Here is a 22,503-nt window from a genome sequence, read left to right as displayed (position 1 = left end):
CCTAAAAAATATCAGGACCGGCCCTGAATATATTTTTAGATAAAAAATAAAAAAAAATTTATATTTTACTTTATTTTACAAATATCTCTTATATTTTCAATTTCAATAATATCAACTCTATATTTGTTAAATTCTTACAATATATCTCACCGACCTCCGAAGTTGGATCCGAGCTCACCGCTGGCGCCTATGACAAGCTAAGGAGTATCTTGATCCGATGCAGCAAGTTAAAAGCTATAATGGTGCTAGCATAGGAACGTTAGGCAGGAAAATATCCCCTACTTGCACGTAAGTTGCACATCTTTTTTATTCTATTCTCTCTTTTGTTTTTCTTTCTTTTCTTCTCTTCTCCGGAAGAGCGATTGAGGAAGCTATCCTCCCTCTCTCCTAGATTATCTATTCTTTCATCCTAGATCTGTAATCTCAGCCAAATCCACGGTGGTTGGTCTCCCAAATCTCCTACAAGTCCTCTCCTCTTTCTTCCCCTTTTTTCATCTCTCTTATTGTTTTCATTGTCTTCTTTCAAAAATCCGATGTGGGGATATCTGGCGACCTTAAAGGTAGGCTAGAGTCATTTTCCTCTATTTTGGCTCTCTCATACCTCATTTTAGAGAGCCTGGGCTCCAGTCTCGATGGCTTTCAAAATCTCCTTCTTCAAATCTGATAAAAGTCTAGCTTTTTCTTCTTCCATTTTTTTGATGATCGGGAAGAGATGCCGGCCCTGGCCTATATAGATGCTGCAGTTCCCCCTCCTAGCTATGGCCTTACTTGGGATGGCTCTCTTTCTGCATCACGATCATTTCCCAGAGGCACTTCGACGGCCACGACAGCAGACCTCAAACACCTCTCCCCATGGTCCCCCAATCTTTCTGCGGCCCTCTACAAGATCGATGGCTGGGACGCCCCTTGCTTCTCTGTGAATGCTGCCAGCAACATCACCATCTGATCATACGGCCCCACCGCCCTCCCCCACCAGGAGATTGATTTGATGAAGGTCATCCAAAAGGCCTCCAATGTGAAATCTGCCAACAACCTCAGCCTCCAACTCCCCCTCATCGTCTGCCTCCCCAACGTCCTATGCCATCGCCTCAAGTCCCTGCACTCCACCTTTGCCTTCGCCATCCAGTACTCTGGCTACAGCACCCACTATTAGAGCATCTAACCAATCAAGTGCAATCAGGATCGGCTCATCGTGGAGGACATCATTGTGTTTGGCACCCCCTTACACTTCAGCCTCAAGGCCAGATCCAAGCTGAAACTCCTCACCATAAGCTGTCTCATGCAGGGTAACCCCAAGGCGTTCCTCATCTACAACAACTTCAAAGATGAGGAGTACGTCACCGTGGCCCTCCTCAGTGCCACTGTGGCTCTTTACTTACCATGCCATATCAAGACATTTCTTAACTTGCCACATAAGTGTCGGCGATGAGCTCAAACCCAACTTGAGAGGTTGATGGGGTGTATTGCAATAATTTGATAAATATAAGATTGACATTGCTGAATTTGAAGATGCAAGGGGTATTTGCAAAATAGAATAAAATGCAAGATTTTTTTTTTACTTTTTACCCTATATTTTTTTTAAAAAAAATTGATTATGACAAACATGTTTGTATTTTTTAAATTTTGTAATTTGTAAAGAATAGAAATGAAATTTATTTTTCTGTTTCTGAAAATGGGAAAAGGATATTTCTGTTCCAGAAAATAGAAAAACATGAAAGTGATAACAAAACTCCAATTGTGGGGCAAGCCTTCGTTGGCCTGGAAATTGTTTACCACGACCTAGGGGTTCTGGATGAACAGTGTAAATGACAGTGCAGAGCCTATAATGCTTTGTAGGACTATCTTTTGATGAGGTCAATAGTTTGAACACTTTTCCTTCCATGATTTCATCTCACAGACATCATATTTTTTGTAAGTTTCTCGGGAGATTAGTGATGTCTATATTGCTTTTTTTTTTTTTTCCTTTTTTTTTTAATGTGGTCTGCGATTTGCTTATGAGTCGTGAAAAGTATTTGGTTGTTGAAAACTTGTTATTTCTTTATATTTAGTATTCTACTTTCAAAGGATATGTATGCAAAAATCTCAAGATCGAACTTGTTTGCTGACTCAGACAGGAATCCAAATTCTAGTGTAGAGTGGGAAAGTTGGTGTTTCTTATGGGATGGTTGGTGTCTTTAATCATTCCTAGTTTGATGCTGCAAAAGTAAGTCCATATTTGATAGGATAGAGCGTGGTGGTCACGGAGTAAGTGGACTCTGTTGAGAGAGGACCCAAGGGTTCTCCGTTGGGAAAAAAAGCTACAGATCGTGTCACTTGAACTCTACTGTTATCATTTTGAACACTGAATGATTGATTGTTCACGGGTAGGGAATATTTTATAAAGCTTCACATTGTCTGAAATGACATCTCAGCTAATGGAACAACTGGGGAGGTTCACACTATGGACGACATTAGTTTGTGTGGTGGTTCATTTAGGTACCGAGAAGCACTAGTACCAACCTCAAAAGGGAGTCTAGAAAGAACTTGATTTGATAGAAGATGATAGCAGCCATGGCATGCTTTGCCCCCGAACAGTTCTCCATATGAATCTTTATTGGAGTGACGAAACGAAGATGTGGGAGTCCATAGATTTCCGTTGCAGGACTCGTCGTTCGCTCCACCGGATTCACTTCACCTGCGGACGCAAGTGGTAAATGGTAATGCTTGTGCTGCCATGTTTGTATAGCTCATTTACCCAATATTCAACATGGTTCGGTAGCTCCTAAGTAACAACATGTTAGACGAGCTCCAAAAGCGGACTCGCAAATTGGTCCTTGAAAAGAAAGATGAGCGATCATAAACTCCAGTTCGGGAATTAAAAAAAATTAGTATGTGCAAAGAAAGTTGGTGCATTTAGGTAGGTCTAGTGAAGTGTTGAATTGCATTGTGTGTGGACCCAACTTCAATTTAACATGAGCTGATCTCTCGTCAAGAATCTGCTGCTCTCAAAACAAGTGGAAGATCGAAGTGCAATCTTCATAATATGAAATGCTTTTCTGACAAAATAGATAAATAAAATATATTTTTTATTGATAATTATATTTAAAAAATAGTAATTTATAAATATAGATATTTGATGCTGGTCCCTGGGTATTGTTCATTTTGCGTCAAACTTTGTACCGCATCAAATTGAGATGAAAGTCTCTCAGTTTGAACCAAACAACACAAAGCCCCACTTTGCTCTTTTAATCTTTTTTTTTTTTTTTTATTTAAAGAGGGGTTTATGTAGAGCTACACCTCCTTCTACTGTGACGCAGGCCCGTAGGAACAACAATGGGGCATCTTTAAGCTGCCTTTGCTTAAACTATCTTCTATCTCTTTGATCGGTTTGCTTAAAACTATCTTTATTGAAATGCAATACCTTTTCTAGCAAAGAGTTCGTGCCACCATCAGCCTTCCGCCAATCAACAACTTACACAGGGTTCCTTCTAAAATGCGATACTAGACCAACGTTAGGTTGCTAGAACATTTGCACGGAACCATTTATAGATTGAGAGGAGGAAATGAAGTAGACGACAAAGGTAACGGTTGCCTCTCAAACACATCACCATCTGCTGGTCCATGCACCATTTGGAATCGTCCCACTGAAGCCAACACAAACTGCTGCGCCACAGAGCCAATGCTCCGAAGAAATTTCGTGGGATCCATCCCAGGCTCCTCCATGGAAGCATGGATCCATCGGAGCTCAACTGTGGTTATCCACTCGGGAAGCGGTTAAAAAAAAAAAAAAAACAACAACAACGGCAATGGAATCTTGGTAATATACAAGAATCTACAGCGACCGCATGCATCATCGACCAAAACCAGCTCCAACTTCGATAGATCTCCTACAAGTTGGCCCACGCGCACATCCCCAAAACGATCGCATGGTTAGATGACAATGGAAGACCCTCATCAGGCCCATGGATCAACAAAAGCTCGACGAATCCTACCATTGGAACAAGAAAAACATCACCAAGAGAAAAAACAGAAAGTAAAAAATGACAGTGATTTTTCCTCGTACGACCCGGACCAAAGAGAGAGCGGTAAATGGAATCTAAATTCTTACGGCCTTTCGTCACGCTAGCGTAATTAAAGAACTAAGTAAGAGCCGTATTAATGTCGGGTCCCATCGACGATGGGGACCGCGAGCTGGGACCCGTTGGAAAACTAGCCGTTAGCTCGGCTCTTAGAAGACTCGCAATGTTTTCCAGCACTCCCCCAGTCCCCCGTTTATAAACGAGGAAAAACTAGCCGTTAGGTCTCTAAAGTCCTCGTGATCCAGTTCTTATCCCCACCAAAATAAGACCCGTCTCCTTTCCAAAGATCGCAATCTATCTTCACCCTTACAAATTCCTCTCCCAACTCTATCTTCTCCCTCTCGGCACTGCCCGACCTTTTCCACTGCCATGGAGGAATCCCATCAGTTCTCTGATGGAGTCGGCCTGTATCCTTCCAATCTCTCGCAGCTTCTACCTAAAAAATTGAAGAAAAAGAGCTCGATTAGATGCACCTTTTGGCATTTTGGAGTAGGAGACCGGCTCTCGGCATCCCTTTGCTCTCTGTTCTTGATGCTGCTCCTTAGCTTGCCGTCGAGTAAGGCTTGGGACGGGGTGATCATAGCCCAGTCGGATTACCAAGGCCTGCAAGCTTTCAAGCATGCATTGGATGATCCCAGGGGATTCCTCAGGAGCTGGAACGACACCGGCCTCGGGGCATGCTCTGGCTCGTGGGCGGGGATCAAGTGCGCCAAGGGGAAGGTCATTGCGATTCAGCTCCCATGGCGGGGGCTTGGCGGGCACATCACTGAGAAGCTCGGCCAACTCACCGCCTTGAGGAAGCTCAGCCTCCATGACAATTCCATTGGAGGTCAGATTCCTTCAAGTGTCCAGTTCCTTCCTGATCTCAGAGGGCTCCATCTCTTCAACAATCGGTTCTCGGGTGCCATCCCACCATCTATCGGTAACTGCATCATGCTTCAGACCTTTGACCTTAGTAACAATTCTCTCATAGGAAGCATTCCCTCCTCCATTGCCAACTCTACTAAGCTCTATAGGCTCAACCTTAGCTATAACAGCCTCTCCGGCAATATCCCGGTCGGTATCACTCGCTCCCCTTCTCTCACTTTTCTCTCACTTCAGCACAATAACCTGTCTGGTTCCATTCCTGATACCTGGGGAGTAACAAGAAATAGAAGTGAAGTCTATCAGCTTCAGACTCTGAATCTTGATCACAACTCCATTACCGGAAACATTCCATCCTCCCTCGGTAGGCTACGAATGCTGAAAGAGATTTCAATTAATAACAATCAACTCAGTGGTAGCATACCTGAAGGGATCGGGAGGCTTCCCATGCTCCAAACCTTCGATATCTCCGGTAATTCCATCGGTGGTAGCTTTCCTGCTTCTTTGTCTGACTCCTTGTCATTAGTCCGTTTAGACCTTGAGGGAAACCACATTCAGAGCCGGATCCCAGAAACCATCGATGGGCTTAAGAGTCTCTCTATTCTATCACTAAAGAGGAATCAATTCCATGGGGAGATCCCGGCAACACTAGGAAACATTTCCAGCCTATCACAGTTGGACTTGTCTGATAACAATCTCACCGGAGAAATCCCAGGCTCTTTGGACCATCTTACCAAGCTCACTTCCTTCAATGTTTCTAATAATAATCTATCAGGTTCAGTACCTCTTCTTCTCTCGGAGAAGTTCAATTCCAGCTCTTTCAGAGGAAACATTCAGCTTTGTGGTTATAGTGTATCAGTCCCCTGTCCTTCGTCCCCTTCTCCAAGCCTTGCACCTACTATTAGTCCCACAACAACCGGCCGACGAAAACTGAGCACTAAGGACATTATTCTCATAGCTGCTGGAGGAGTGCTTGCACTCCTACTTTTACTCTGCTGTGTTCTGCTCTGCTGTTTGCTTAGGAAAAGGACTACTTTGAGTCAAAAGAGCAAAGCTGCTGGTGCTGCTGCGAGAGGCGAGAAGCCGGCGCCTGCTGCAGGAACTGAAGTGGAGTCAGGTGGGGACACTGGAGGGAAGCTGGTCCACTTCGACGGGCCGTTGGCGTTCACAGCCGATGATCTCTTGTGTGCGACGGCGGAGATCATGGGGAAGAGCACGTATGGGACTGTGTACAAGGCCACACTGGAGGATGGGAACCAAGTTGCAGTGAAGAGACTCAGAGAGAAGATCACAAAGAGCCAGAGGGAGTTTGAGACGGAAGTTTCTGTGCTGGGGAAGATCCGACATCCAAATCTATTGGCACTTCAAGCGTTTTACTTGGGACCCAAAGGGGAGAAGCTGCTCGTCTTTGAATTCATGCCCAAGGGGAGCCTTGCAGCATTTTTACACGGTATGATCTTAACTGAGAATTTTGCCTGTAGTTTTTTCTCTGTCATTGACTGAAATTAATGTTTCTATTTTCAGTTAGCTTTTTTAACTTAATGCCCATGAGAAACCTTTCCTTTTGATGGCAAGATGACCAAACCAACTCATGTTTTATGTTCACATATCCTGTTTAGCCAGTCTAGTGATCTTCAGCAATGGCACTTCTTAATTAACTGCAGTGCATTCCATGGAGAACCCTTCTAAGCTCTTTGATTTTGGATTTTTGACTTCTTTAAGATACTCTACAACTGAAAATTTGTTCTTAATGACAATAACTGATCAGTCTTCATCTTGTGTTTCTGGACACAGCTCGCGGACCGGACACCCCTATAGACTGGCCTACAAGGATGAACATAGCGAAGGGAGTGACTCGAGGCCTAAGCTACCTTCACAATGACATGAATATGATCCATGGAAACCTGACCAGCAGCAATATTCTACTAGATGAGAATAACAATGCTAAAATTGCTGACTATGGCCTCTCCCGCCTCATGACCACGGCTGCCAACTCCAATGTGATTGCCACCGCCGGCGCGCTTGGGTACCGTGCACCGGAGCTCTCAAAGCTCAAGAAGGCCAATACAAGGACTGATGTTTATAGCCTTGGTGTGATCATACTCGAGCTCCTAACAGGGAAATCACCAGGGGAATCGATGAATGGCATGGAGTTGCCTCAATGGGTAGCTTCTATAGTGAAGGAGGAATGGACTAACGAGGTGTTCGACCTGGAGCTGATTAGAGATGCAACGGGGGTGATGGGGGATGAATTGCTGAACACCTTAAAGTTAGCCCTGCATTGTGTGGATCCCTCGCCAGTGGCCCGGCCTGAGGCTCAGCAAGTCCTGCAGCAACTGGAGGAGATCAAGCCTGATATGGCTGCTGGTTTGGCAGGCTCCACCGATGACGGTGGTTCTATTGCTTCTGCTGCCGCACCAACAAGCAATGATTGATCGATAATGAGAGAATCCAGTAGAGACTGGAGAATTCTTTTATTCATTTGAGTTTTGATGATTAAGCAATATTTAGGTTCATCTTTGTGGTCTGTAAATAGAATTATTTGTCACGTTATGATTTTTTTTTTTTTCTAATTCTATTTTGGTATCTATCTAGCTTTCTTTATGCACGAGAATGTACTTTCCGATAGGAGATGATTAAATTAAAGGAAAAGTGTGTTTAAGTTATATTTGATGCTATGTTGATGATAATTTGGTGATTATATTCTACTGCCATGACAGGAGTTCGGTGCTTATGATGCCCATGCTCAAGTGGTGTCTGCACCCACACACTAATTAATCATTTAATCCAATGTAACTTAAATTTATCCAATGTGAGTTCAGTCTTTGGAGCTTACCTCAGCTAATCCAGGCAGTTGGTGCCTTCAGTAACTGAAGGCTTCCGGTTTAACAAAGAAACTTGTTCGCTTAAGCCATTCCTCATTGGCCCCGACGATCAATCATAATCAGAAGGCCACGACTTCTTCCCCACCATATAATGATGTCTGAAAATAAGGCATATTATAAACTTTACGACGGTCTTCAGGAAGATAATATCGAGCGGCTTGCTCACTCCAGCATTTGTCTGTGTACTTTGGATCTCTTTTAATTTTTTTTTTTTTTTTAATTTTTTGTTCATCAATCTTGACAAATAGGCTTTGCGTGGTCTGAGGCAATTAAGCTGTGTGTTTCTTCCGCTGCCTTGTCTGCTGACCTGGTGAGTTTCCAGTTTGGCAAATGCAACAAGCTAAAGACCTGGGTTTGGCATTTAGACCTGGAAGGATCTTTACACATGCTGAATGAGATCATGAGCGAGACCTCCATGTTCTTTAGATACAGTGCAGAATAGGGAGTAAATGGGGTCTTGTCACCATCATTCACGCCGACTCTATCACATACTTGTTCCCTTGGACAAAGAGTAAGAACAAAGAGAATCCGCTCACTGGCAGTGCATGGTCAACCACTACAAGATCTGAGACGATAAAGCATCCACACACGGTAGATATCCACCACCATGAGATGATATCAAAAAGACGACAAATGCTGCCCTGCGTTGCCAATATTGCAAACTAGAGCAATAAAATCACTTCCAATCTTCGGAACTATAGAGCAATCCAAGACAACAGGCCATAAGCAGACTCAAAATTGTGCTAACTGAAGTGCAAAAAAAGACATCCTAAAATTCCATCAATAAACTCCACTGAATTATGCTTATTATTGGGTCATTGGTTTCTAAAAATTAATGCACAAGCATGTATAAGGGGGTAAAAGGCTAAAAAGCTGAAATTTTTACACATTCTGAATTTAATTGCTCTCCTTTGCATATCTGCTAGTTTCTTCTGCTTCCTTAGCCCACACATTGGCGATCTTCTCTGCATACCCAACCTGCACAAAAAACAAAATGAATTTTACTCATCAGCTGCCATTGAGCAGGGTAGAAAATAACTGCCAAATGATGGTAGTTTAACTTGTGAGCAAAACCAATTCAGTAAGTTTGTCTATGAGCTAAAGAGAGACCAAAACTACAGGCAAATGTGTGGTTCCCATGGGATAGCAAATTGACAACTGACAATTTATGCAGAAGCATTTCTGATGCTCCATTGCTTTGGCTGGTGTTATTATATGATGCTCTTAGATCCCTTATTGCCACAAGGACAGATTACCTTGTCCTTGAAAGGTATCATGTGGAGATAACTCCCAAGGTTATCATAATGAAAGGACATGATTACTTTTTTTCCTTAAATTAGAACATGCAAGTTGTTTTATTTCAAATTCTACGAACATAATAAGCTAAAAATTGGTGCAAAATGACAGGATGTGAAATATAACATTCTTACAATCATGCAGGTTCCAGTGGCAGATTACAAGACATTTTGCTAACCCCAAAAAATATTAAAAAAAAATTAGTAGAACAGCTTGTGAGTGGGGCAGCAATCATCACATTCCAGGCAAGAAGACTTATGACCTGCAATTAGCTTCTAAAATATTAAGCATCTAATCCTTTTTTACTTCAATGGAAATTACATGCCATAAACATCATTTTCTATCTTCTAATGATGCGATTGTTTCACTTACACCAAAGCCCCAGAAAGAACACATCTAATACTATGGTAAGGATGTGGCATCTTCTTTTCCTACCTTCTGGTTCCATTGTTTTCCCAAGGAAGACTGGAATCTTAGAAGGGCACATCAACAAGCATCATACTATACCCTACTGAAGGTGACTAAGGTATTCCATGCATGAGATCATTACAGGTAACCACTAGAGGTGGAAAAGAGCTGAGCACAAGCAAGCTGGGCTCTGTTTGAGCTCAGCTCGAAGCTATAAACAGTGAGCATCGACACTCACCGTTCAAATAACTTGGAGCCAAACTCGAGCTTCCCTCAAGCTCGAGTCGAGATAAGAGAGCCCAGCTCTAGCTTGGTCTAAATGTTGAGCCAGCTCAAGCTCAGTTAGCTTCAACTCAAAAACAAAAATCAATCTGAACTCAAGTTCTTCCAGTTTGTCTATGCTCGTGATCAGATGGTGGGAGCATAGGGACCAGTGAAGAGAAAAGATGGAAACAGCAAGAATGGAAAGGTGGGGCAATGAATCACAGCAGCGCCACTTGAGAGTGAAGAGGGTCCGCCTCCTATAACACACCCTCCTCATGAGCCACCACCACCACCACCTCCTTCAAATCAAACCCTCAACCTAACTCAAAATCCCATTGGCAATGGTGAGTACTGCAGGGTGGAGGCAACGGTAGAGGCATGGCAAGCACGGCAGCATTGGATAAAGGTGGGTGTGCAGGAAGCCATGATTGCTGAAGAAGCCACTGGTGCTCGAGGAAGTCATCATAGGAGTGAAAGGTGGAGGAAGAATCTGGACTCGAGAGATGTTGAGAGAGGATGGTGGAGACCATGGTGGAGATGGTGGACACCTAGTTAGCGGGAGAAGAAAAAGGGATTGAGAAAAGTGGTGGGAGTGGAAGACAAGGTTTTAAATCTCGATATCCCAATTATCTCGGTGAGTAGCTGAGATTGCGATAAACCAAGATAAACAGAGATTCTAGTTTATCACTTTATCTCAACCAATATAGTATCTAGGAAAAATAGAGGGAACCAAAATTTTTGGAGATCTCAGCTGATAATTTTGGACTGAGATATTGAAATCTTGATTAATATAATAATAAATCCAAAATTAAGAACTATATTTAAGCATAATTCAGAGAATTATTAATTTAAAAATATTCAAGTAACAGAGCAATCAAAAAAAAAAAAAATCGGATGACATGAATATATTGTGTCGGTTGATATCTCCGATTTTATCATTTTGTATTGGCCGAGATAACAGGGAAGCAGTTTTTATATATACTACCAAGAGATGCCCAATATTGATACAAAATAAGATCTCAGCAGAGATGAAAACCTTGGTGGAGGACTTCTTGGTTCTCATGTTACATACTATTGCTGCAGTATAAAAATCGACCATCGGATTTTAATCCAATGGCTATGTAATAAGCAAATAGTTCAAACATTAGATTTAAGGTCTAACAGATCAAAACCTCTTCAACACAAAATCCATAAAATATTATTTTATTAAAAGGATATATTACATTATATTATATTTATATATAGTATGTGTAATATTATCTTACTAAAGGGATATATTATATTATATTATATTTGTATATAGTATGTATAATATTACATATCAAAATAAATTTTCAAACTATTTGAGCTGAAACCATTTCCTGCTTGAGCTTGCTCATTCTTGTTGTTTCATAGCTCGAAAAGCTCCCTTGAGTTCCACTCCCTCACTAATCAAGCAAGGCCTACCCAAAAATGGGCTGGCACGTGACCTAGCAAATTTAAGAAGCATTAAACCATGATGTTACTTTCTTATTATCAACTATCTCTACTATCAAAATTTTCCTTTACATTACTTGCAAAACACCAAAAAGGAGCCATTGATTGCATTCCAAAGAATTCTCGAGAATATCCTTGTATGGATATTTTTGGGTGCATTAAATTCTATCTTATCACCTACTGGCTGCAACTATTATTACCGACCAACTGCAAGTTTGAATCAAGGTTCTTTAGCATCTTTTCTTTCATTAGTTTTCTTTTCTCTTCTTCCTCTTCTTGTTGTTCTCTTTCTCAATTTTGCTTTTAAAAATTTCCTTTTTAGCAGCATATAAATCAAACTGGATAATCTACTTGTGAGCAACTAAATTTATATTTTACTTTGGGCAGTCTAAGTTGATCACTAACAACACTAAGAACCACCTGGGCTATCCAGAAAGGTGCCAAGGGTTTCTACCACAAGAACTTTATAAATGCTCAACCTTTACTAAAGGCATTTGAAGGATTATGTTGCTAACAACCTGATATTTTTGTTAAATCCAATTCTCCAACACTGGACATTATCACTCAGCAGCACAGTAATTGCCAAGTTAATCTTCGGTAGCAAAATTTCATTGCTATGTCTCAATACAGATTTAATGTTCCTCAAATAGTTGTAGAGTCACTGAAAGGAAAAATGAAAATCTTTTGTATGTGCCAAGGTTTTAGCAGCCACCAAGTCATAATCATAATCATCAAGCTTTTTTTCCAAGGGTCAGCTTTAGAAGCCACCAAGTACTTTTGCCAACTCAAGGCTTTTGTATTGTCAAATGCTTTTCTCATCAAACTAATTAACTTGCAGAAAACATATCATCTCATTGTGAATCAAGGTTTGAAATTTCCGATATCTTAGTCATTTCAGTGGGGTAGCAATACTAAGATAAAGCAGGACATTGGTTAACCTGAGCCTTTACAGAACATTAAGCATTTTTTTGAAGTTTGAAATTAGAGGATATCATGGCCAATACTAGAGGACCAAGCTGTAGGAAAATTGGACAACATCCTTTAATACACTAAAGTAAATAATGCTGAGTAGCAAATAAAATACCATGAGATTATCCGATCCCCTCTCACCCCTCAACTCTTCTCCGAGCTGAGATAAAGCAGGACATTTGTTGACCTCAGCCTTGATGGAAGATTGAGCATTTTCCTAAATGTTGAGGTTAGAGGATATCCTGGCCAATATTCGAGGACCAAGATGTAGGAAAATCGAACAAACATTCTTTAATACACATAATTCAGTAATGGTCAGCAACAAATAAAAATACATATAATTGTGTGATCGTCTCTCACCCTTCTCTTCCCTCCTCTGATATCCATTCCCTCCTCTGATATCCACTACCAGCTCAAACACAGTAGATCCCTCCATTACATAGCTAAGGCTTTACACAGATCCACCTCACCCTCAGCTCCCCTCCTTGCTTGGCCATGACATATCATCAACTTCCATCGTCATTGCAGGCACCTTCCATCATAGATCCCTCTTGCCATTAGCCCTCTTCTTGCAAGGTTGTGGCTGATTCATACCCTTGGTCAACATCACCAACAACCACAAGACCTTAACCAACCTCTTGGAAGATGGGGCTTGCCCTTATTTCTATTTCTTTGCAGCTGAGGTGCTCCTCTCATGGTCCAAGTACAATGACTTGCCAACCTTTGCAAAAGCCCTCTTTGCCTCACACCCTCCCCTTCGATTACCCTTGAGAAATTCTGATCTCCTTCCCGATCACAAGGACTCGCTAAACCTAATTAAAAGACCATATTAGGCCAATAAGCATTTAATAAATATCCTGGCCAATATATGTGTATTGGACCAGCCAATGTAGCAGGAACTCATGGTTTGCACTAGCTGAGTAAATACAGACCCCTGTTTCCCAAACAGGTCAGTGCCCTAAATACAAAACCAATATTTGGGTTGAGATCTCTACCAAGATGCAAACCTTGTTATAAACCCTAGATCTTTTTTAGTGAATATGCTACATTCACGGGGAAAAAAAAAAAAAGAAGGGTAGTGCAAAAATTCATCAAAAAGCCATAATGTCCCTCTGAAGGTCATATTTTCCTAACCATGTAGCATGTACAATAGGAAACAGAACATTTATTTGCTACAGTTATTTACAGTTCAGATAAGTGATTGGCCTGGACATGGAAAGTACCCCGGTAATAAAGTTATCCACCACCTCATCCAAAATGCCTAACATACAATTGTGCCTCTAATGCAACTAAAAAACAGTTTTAAACTTTCACTTCTAAAATCATTCCTATAAACAAGTATGTGTAAACATAAAGTTGCAGTTTCGCCCTCCCTCGCTCACTTCCTTCCTAGCAGTTTATATCTTTCCCAGTATATTTCTTCTACTACTATTCTAACTACTTGTAGCTTGAGAAACAAAGTCATTATTTGTCACGCTTTTGTAATCCTAGATTGAAGACTGCTATCTTTACCATATCCTCATTAAATCCCTTTCAGCCACAATCTTCCATTTTCAGTAAAGCTAGATTCCATGATTGTCTGCTCCAAATAGAAAGGCGCAACAAAATCATATTCTACCATTAAAAAAATTAACATGTTCAAGATAAAATAACCTATATAATACACAAGATCCCCCAAACACAACGTAACCTTCAAATCAGAAAGCCTCAATACCAAAAATGGAATATTAGGCTTTCTTCAAAATCAATGAGCAAACAGAATAGGACATAGGCAACGTAACCTTCAAATCAGAAAGCCTCAATACCAAAAATGGAATATTAGGCTTTCTTCAAAATCAATGAGCAAACAGAATAGGACATAGGCATTAAAGCTTCTGATATGTTTTCATCAAAAAATAAAAAGCTTCTGATATGCTATCTTCTATAACGACTTCTTTTTGTTTACTGGAGCCCTCATGAATATCTTGGTATTGGGTCACCTACCTTTAGATCTGTAGCATGTTCTCACAAACCTCCTTAAGAAGGTACAAAACATTCTTCCCTCCCTCATATTTCTGCAACATGAGAAGTAGGGAGTCCTCAGCCTGACCTACATCAAAGGGCATTGTATGTTGAGAAATGTATTACAAGTTTATTTTTAAAAGGCAAATATGGTTTGCATGTCAGCAAGAAGATCATTCAAACATCAATTTAGTAATCCATGGAGCTCCAGCATCTTGCAGAATCTTCTTGGAAATGATAACCTGATTACATAAAAATTTCAAAATCTCTTCATATTCCAATGACCTCCCACATACTTCAGAGCAATGATTGTACCAAGACTTCTTTCTGGAAATGTTGAGATTGATGATAGCCCCTTAAAGACCTGATGGCCTAGTTAACAATATCTCAAATGGACCTCTCCATGCCAAAAATCTTTCCAAAGCAAGCTAGAAATGCCTAATATTATTAGTTTTTAAGCCTTCAAATCAGGGTTTTAAGTGTCAGACTGATATTGCCCATACCAGTTATACTGTGCCAAACAGGTAAAGACTATTCAGTACAAAACCCTGCTACCAACACTATATGCAGGACAGCCTAGCATACCGGCACTAGGTACACCTGTACCAGTCAGGTATCCATACAAGTACCATACCGGTACTTGAAGCCTTGCTTCTAATTGCCTCTGCATGCCTGATCCAATTAGTACAAGTTGGTGAAATGTTCCCCTATCTAATCTTATTTTCATACATCAATGTCAAGTCCAATCACAATCAAGCTTAAAAGACAACTTGGCATACTTCATTGGAAGGGAAAAATATAAGCCTTTTATTGAATAAAATAGCACCTCAAAGAGCATTAAATGGACTAACTAGTACCTGATTAACTAGAAACCCTCTGAGCATGGTTACAAAATCATCACGTCTTTCTCTGTCTAGCCTCTCGAGTTCAGTCTTGTTGTTTTCCTGCATTATTGTTACAACCAAAGAAGATATCTTTAAATAACAGGAAAAAAAGCCAGTGGTTTATTATGTAGTTTACAGAATATCCAGCAGTTCACCGCCATACATACATACATACATATATAATCATACTACTAAGTTCCACAAAAAAAGTAAGACTTCAATATTTATGACCAAATAATTACGCATCTAGCAGCACATGCTTTGTGTGTTATATAAGCTATTATTTTTTGTTTTAATTATGTAAAGATAATATGGTGATGCTGTGGTAAGAATTGATTTCAGATCATCATCATCATCGTAAATGACCTGTCACAGTTTCCTAAGCTTCATGTGATTATGGAACTACTTAAAAAACAAGGATGTGGTTCCTTCAATTGATATATACTTGTTTTAAAAAATTAAAAAGAAAAACTTCAATGGGTTTGCAAATTAATGATAACCATAAATAATTCTAGTTAATGGAGTTGCAAGTCACTTTACTTGATGGCAACTCACCAAGGTCGGCGAAACCAACGCCGAGACCCATACCACTTGCCCGGCGGTACGGTACTATGCTGTGCCGACTCACAGCGTACCAACAAAAGGGAGCTAGAGAGGAAAGGAGAGAGTGAGAAGGAGGGGGGGCGAGAGAGAGAGAGAGGCAGGAGGGAGAGGGAGAGGGAGAGGGAAGGAGAAATGGGGAGAGGGAGGGGAGAGACCGAGAGAGGGAGAGAGAGGGCTTTCAAGCCCCTCTCCTCTGGCTGCTACGTAAAAGGGGTGGAGCCCCTTTCAAAACAGGAACTCCAGTCTCTTTTGTTTTTCTGAATTTTTTTTAAGTGAAGTCGGCAATCGCAACTGACTTCACTTAAAAAAAAAAAGAATCAAACAAAAAGGGGCAGAGCCCCTGTTTCATCCCCCCCCCCCCCCCCCCCCCCCCCGTGCCCCTTCTCTTTCCTTCTCTCTCTCTCCCCCTCTTGCTCAATACACTACAAACTGGACAGTTTGGAACGGTACCAAATGTTACGAAGAACAAGCAAGATTCTATAATGTTGAATTATCATAGTAACCCTAGGAAGGGAACTTAAGAAGTAAATATGTACTCCACAAGGTCCCTACAAATTTGGATGGTAGCAACTCATTTGACTCCTTTTAGACAGGATACAGCTTTAGCAATAATGTCACACTTCCATGATCAGGTACCTGGAACCTTCCGAAATGTCCTCAGAACCCTGATTAAAAGCCTACAGTTCCACAATTAATGTTTTGATAAAGCATTATCTTGTCTGAAAGGAAGAGGCCAGCCCCTTGCATTATGGAACCTAGTATTTCCTAGCACTAATTAATTTATAGCACTGAGCACAAACTCAACAGATCAGAATGTTGCAATACAAGAAAAACCAACCGCACAGACATGTTCCAAGTTACCACAGTCATGAACAGTTTCAAATATTGAATATAGGAATCAAGAACATGCTATTAATCTACAAAAATGGAAAACATTTGAAAGGTATAGCTTCACAATTGTGTAGTACCAAAACAAGTCCAAAAGATTACATATAAAGCTGTAGGAATTTATTGCTGTTCAATATTTTACATGTATGGTCTTTCTTTCATTAGCTTAATCAGAGCAGGTTTGGCTTGCCAACCTTTTCCTCAAAAATTTAAAAATAAAAAATAAAAAGACTGTGCAGGAGAAGTAGTTGCATCCTAAGGAAAAACCTAGAACTTATACATCTCATTGCACACAGGAAAAAAAAAATTAATATATGAAATTCCTATAAAGAGCTTATATGGTTTTTCATCTATGAAGTCTAAGATTAAATTGAATAGCCTGAACTCTATTAGGCAAGGGAGCCTTTTAAATTAAGAATATGTTAACATGATTGCATAAGTGATTTGGGACAATACTGTTGATATTCTTTTCTCAAAAAAGAAACGACTGCTGATATTGGAAAGGGAGTGCGGCCATGCATTGCTATCAGATATTAAGATGCTGCATAGAAAGACAACCTTGAACCATTAAATCAGAATTATGGCAAAAACCCTGGAGGATAAGTGTCTTAAAATCAGTAAATTAAATTAAAATTCATAAACTACAAATTGATAGAAATACATTAATAGATAAAACAGAAGGCCAAACAGTGATTAATTAACTAAAATATGATGTTTAAAAGAGTGGAGAAATAAAAGCAAAGGTTCTTTAACGCCAGATAAATGACATGAAGAGCTCTTTCAGCACATAGTCTGTTTATTTCATGCATTAAAGACTCAAGAAAATTAGAAGGAAACAAAAGGAGTTACAGTATTGTATAGATCAGAATGTGGGGCAATTAGAAAAAAGGTCAATGCATGTAAGAAGATTAATCATCAGCTTATGCTTTAAAATATCTGGAATTGTCTTTGTGAACCCTTATCTACCATTCCTTTCTGTTAAGGACTAACCTTCATGGCACTGCAAGTTTTACAAATTTAGCACTTTAAGATACCTTTTATAGTTTGAGCTTCTTTCTACAATGGTTGTGATGTCAACCCTCCACCTTATTCATCTAGCCTTGAGATTGTCATTTTTGTTATCAAGCATCTGATAAATCAGATTACTAAATTAGACGTACAGTAAAACCAGGAAGACTACTGTTCCGAATGATTGAACCAAAGAGATGACAACAGCTGCGGATAGAACCATGAAAATGTGCAACAAAGTTACAATGAGGAACAGATACAAACAGCAACACCAGTTCATATTGAACGGTCAAGAAAGAGAAGAAACATGAAATTACATAAATAGAAGTTGCAAGAAAGCCCATGACATGAACAAACAAGAAAAAGGAGATCATAAGCAGCGCTCAATTAGTTACAGCAAGGCCCATGTCATTATGGAAATAAGGTTGTTGATGAGCTTGGGCTCACCGAAGGCCTACTTGGCTGGGCCTCATTTTGGTTCTGGAACATGTTGTAATTTGTAAATACTCATGTTTTGTTCTATTGGTGACCTAACCACACCTTGTGCTTAACAGCCCTACATGGAAAATTGTGGCACTGGACAAGAATGCAACTATGATTTATGTGAACTTGATTTTGTTTATAATTAAGCATAGAATATTGATAATACAGTTTGTGCATCCATAACTGATTTCATGCTAGGTCATCTTTTATTATCTCATGTGTTCTTCTGATAAACTCTTTTTATTTGCTAATATATAGACATTTATGCTAACCATATTCCAGTTTTCTCCTTCAAGCATGCTCATCCAGTACACCAATGAGTTTTCGCATTTCAAGTTTCTTTACTGAATGTTACAGTAATCCATAAGACTATGGCTGATTATAGATAAATATTGCCACAAATGTCAAGTAATTGGTGATCAACAGCTAGAAGAACTTAGCAGAAATAATTGACCGCCGAAGTCTACACGAAAAAAAGCAGCATACAGTACCTTAATCCGCTCATACCCTCGAAGCGCACAACTTTTAGCATCTTCTGTGATTCTTATTGTTTCTTTCAATTCTTCTAGTTTACGAATTCTAGATTTGTCACCACCAAATATCTTTGAGGATGCAGCTTCAAGTTTTTCTGCCCTTGCATGCAAGGAAGACAAATCTGACAAAAGTGTTTGTACAGTTAACAAAGCACTGGAACGATCTGAGAATGCACTGTGAACAGCTAGCATCAGCCCTAAATATTCATGGAGAGTATCCTGCCAAAAGCATGATATCAGCTATATGCATACAAATAAATAAATAAATTACAAATATAAATTTTATGTATGTATGTATGTATGTATGTATATAAATGTTGCAAAGCCACCATGACAAACATAGAACCCTAGACTAAAATCAAACTTTGATGCGGTGGAACATCTCCAAAATACCAGATGTTTTACTGTCTGTGCATTTGATTCTCGGTAAAATCGGCTTGCTTTCACAGCAGCAGTTGCTAAACATTTAATATCAGTAGCTCGTATTCTTTGAGAATCATATGTTGCCTCCTCGGTTTCAAATTTTGCCAGTTTGATGAACGCCAATCCCAACTCACCCAATGTTTCTCCAATATCCTGTTGTGCTTTGACAAGTGCTTCAGCCTGCACCCAAGAAAAGAAAATTACATGAGAAAATCACTTACAATGAAGTCAAAATATAACAGAAAAATCTCTACTAATTCTGAATCATAAACACGTTCACAATTCAAGAAAACTAACTCCTAAGCTGCTCAAAAGCTGAAGCAAATTATCAGCTTCAAGCTCAACATTCCCTCTCACCGCTTTTCTGACCTCAGTATCCAACACAATCAACTCAATGATAACAGATGATGGTGTTCTTGTCCTAGGAAATCTAGGATATTGCTGGAAATTGGGTTGCTGAAGAAGACTCACCAGGCCCAAACTCCTTCCAAATTATTGCGCATCCATCGCTAATGCCTTTTTCATGGCATACTTGGGAGCTACACCAGAAACCTTTCCAGAAACATGATAAGTCACCTTGTTCTTGAAAGAAAGATCCCAAGTCTGTTATATATTCTCTTCCAAATACTCTCTACCCCAAGTTTTCCATTGGAAGACGGTATTTTCCACCACCACTTACCAAGCAAGTTAAGGTTCATGTCTTCAAGGTTTAAAATGACCAGCCTCCTTGCTCTTTTGTTTGGCATCATACATGGACCAAATTCACAAGGCTGTAGCCTCCTCTGTTCTTGTCTGCCCCTTCCCAAAAAATTTCCAGCAAGCCTTGTTGATTCTATCCACAGCTCATTTCAAGACAAAAAAGAACGTTTTACATTAATCTTGAACAACCAATAGTCCTTATATAGCCACACATACAATTTTTTTTCCCTAGTGTTAACCCATTAAAATTTTCTGTAGTCCCCCTTCCACCAACAGCTTCTTGCCATGAAACTAAATAGACCCCAATCTTTGTTAGAATATGTAAGCTTCTATCGATAAAGCACCTATAAGGTTGCACTTCTTTATTGGTTGCCAGATACGTTCCTCTTTTTATGGCGGGTGATATGATAAACGTAAATAAAGAAGTTGTAGCATCGAAATATTGATAAATCATTCTTGTCCATCTCTTTTCCATAAGGTACCATTTTGTTCCCATTACAGAACTTAAGTGGGAGTGCTAAGTAAAGAAATCATTTATTTGCGAATGATGAATAGGCCAACAAATACAATGAAAAATGTTCCATCTTGCCTTTGTACACTTGCTATAGTTGTACTTCCACAATGGCAAATAGCATTTATATTTGTTGTCTTTTCTCTAGAAGGCAAGCCTGGCAAGATTTTCAGCGTGGCCAAGATATCACTTTGCCTCTGCATTGGGCAGCCACCAATAATAAATGTATGAAATCTCAGTTCTTATTATATCATCAAATATAAACTAACATATCCTAAGTTATCCTTCGATACAATATCAATATCCCAGCCAGCATTTTTTGGTCTTTACCATAATAAAAATCAAAGTTAATGCCCAAAAACAGTAAACTTGGTTTTACCATATCGATCGAGATCTTGACAGCTCGATTTCAATGTATCAGCCCAAGATCTAAATAAAATCTCAGTTGATTTTAATTTCCCATAGTCCACCTTGGCTGCAATAAACTGCAACCTTACCAGTACCTCGGTTGAAGGCTAAGGCGTTGTTCCTTAGTAGTTCGATGAATCATTAGTATTTCATTGCTCTCTCTCTCTCTCTCTCTCACGTGCAATCCAACATGCATGCATGGGTTGAGGAATATTTTGGTATTACAAGCATTCACCATTATCAGTCAGGCCACCTTTAAGGAACTAAATGAATGTTTCTGTGGCGTTTCAAAGATTCACAATCATTAGTTAGGCCACTCTGAAGGAAAAAAATGTTCATTTCTTCATGGAGGTAGCGTTCCACGAGCTGCCATAAGCATTTAACATAACTCTCACTATATTTTACTATTTTATATAATCCTATTATCAACGAGAGGATAAGCTAATTTCTGTTAATCAAGCAAACCCAGTTTCCAAAATTTTCATACTATGACTACCTATCGGCTAGCAGTTCAGCAAGCAAACCCACAAGAAAACTAAATAAATAAAGCAACTGCTCCTACTATAACTACAACTGATCACGATATACCTGCTGGGACGCAGTGCTGAGCTGCTGCTCCAAGTCCTGCACCTTCTCCTTCCTCTCCAAGAACTCTTTATCCTCCTCCACCACCGCTGGCTTCACCCCTCCCCAATCATTTGCCACCGACTGCTTCAGCTCCTTGAATATCCTCAACAAATCCCTGCCCCCCTTCGCCGGCTGCACCACATCCTGCGGAGCAGCATACCCCGCTCCGCCCTCCCCGAAGAGCTGCTTCGGCAGCCTCACCGCCCCGTCCAGCATCCTCGAGGCCACGTCGGTGCTCGCCGGCAGCGGCATCTTCCCCGGCGTCCTCAAGAAAACCCTCAGCTCATCACTCTTCCCGATCACCGGGTGCGCTGCCAGTCGGCGGAGGTACCTCTCGATGGCGGAGCGCCGCTGCTCGACGAACTCGTGCTTCTGCATCACCTGGCTCTCCACCACGTTTTTGTCGGGCCGGGGCGGGATGAAGAACCCCCGATAGGACTCTGCGAGGCGGTCGGCAAGGGTAACCACGTCGCGGAACCGCCGCCGGACGCGGAACTCCGTCGGGCCGCCGCCGGAGTCGGGGGTGCGGATCTTGGTGGTGATGAGGTAGGTCACATAAGTGCCGCCGCCGGGGACGAGGGATCCGGCGGTCTCCTGCTCCTTCTGGGGATCGGAGACGGTGATTCTGGCGTACTCAGACGCGGACGCGGCAGCGCAGCGGGGGGAGTTGGGGGCGGAGGAGGCACCGTTCTGGGAGTCGAAGGGGGAGAAGACGACGTCGGCGTAGGCGGGGGGATCGAGGAAGGAGGAGGAGGGGGAGGGGGAGGGGGAGGGGGAGGCGGAGGAGGAGGAGGGGGGAGGGAGGGGGAAAGAGAAGGGGGTCGCCGCCGTGGATGGCGGCGGGAACGGCGGCGAGAGGGTGGGGATTGGGGGAGGGATGGTCGTCGTCGACGAGGGCGAGGGTTTCCATTTCTTCTCGCGGGGGCGGCGGTTCGAGCCCGTAATGGCTCTTAGCGCCCATCATCTTTGTTCCCCTCTCTCTCTTCTTTTACTCTCAAATAGCTCAACATGGATAAAATTTAATAGGACGAGAGATAGAGGAGAACAGGGGCCTGGATACAGGCAGGAAGGAAAAGGGTGGAGATCTGGATCGCAGTGGATGGTGGGCGGAGGAGGAGGCGACGACTGGTACGTGCACCGGAAGTGAGACTAAGCAGACGGACAGTGGATTGCCTGGATGTTATTTTACGAACGTAGGCATAAAAACTATATGCG

The 22,503-nt window shown here is 41.1% G+C and overlaps 2 protein-coding genes across 2 annotated transcripts; one reads left to right on the top strand and one right to left on the bottom strand.

The window, feature by feature from the left end:
- The first annotated feature begins 4,134 nt into the window (after positions 1 to 4,134).
- On the top strand, positions 4,135 to 7,588 carry LOC105046188 (probable leucine-rich repeat receptor-like protein kinase IMK3). The gene is made up of 2 exons (XM_010924709.4): positions 4,135 to 6,372; positions 6,717 to 7,588. Exons 1-2 carry the CDS (start codon positions 4,428 to 4,430, stop codon positions 7,355 to 7,357), a joined length of 2,586 nt encoding a protein of 861 aa, XP_010923011.1. The 5' UTR covers positions 4,135 to 4,427; the 3' UTR covers positions 7,358 to 7,588.
- Positions 7,589 to 8,582: 994 nt separating this feature from the next.
- LOC105046189 (sorting nexin 2A) lies at positions 8,583 to 22,429 on the bottom strand. Its single transcript, XM_073258453.1, is given in 6 exon segments — positions 8,583 to 8,785; positions 15,079 to 15,165; positions 18,579 to 18,839; positions 19,014 to 19,223; positions 21,250 to 22,080; positions 22,082 to 22,429. Coding segments are annotated over 6 exon segments (1,641 nt in total). The 5' UTR covers positions 22,253 to 22,429; the 3' UTR covers positions 8,583 to 8,704.
- Positions 22,430 to 22,503: the final 74 nt, after the last annotated feature.

The sequence above is a fragment of the Elaeis guineensis genome, chromosome 5 (genome assembly GCF_000442705.2).
Source record: "Elaeis guineensis isolate ETL-2024a chromosome 5, EG11, whole genome shotgun sequence".
Lineage (NCBI taxonomy): Eukaryota > Viridiplantae > Streptophyta > Magnoliopsida > Arecales > Arecaceae > Elaeis > Elaeis guineensis.
The sequence above is the reverse complement of the archived record's forward strand: the minus strand, read 5'-3'. Positions and strand labels throughout refer to the sequence as shown.

What these genes read in the sequence shown, in the direction of transcription:
- LOC105046188 (XM_010924709.4), top strand. Translation starts at nt 4,428, where the DNA reads ATGGAGGAATCCCATCAGTTCTCTGATGGAGTCGGCCTGTATCCTTCC. An exon ending in CCTTGCAGCATTTTTACACG is followed by an intron (nt 6,373 to 6,716) that starts GTATGATCTTAA and finishes TTCTGGACACAG; the next exon opens with CTCGCGGACCGGACACCCCT.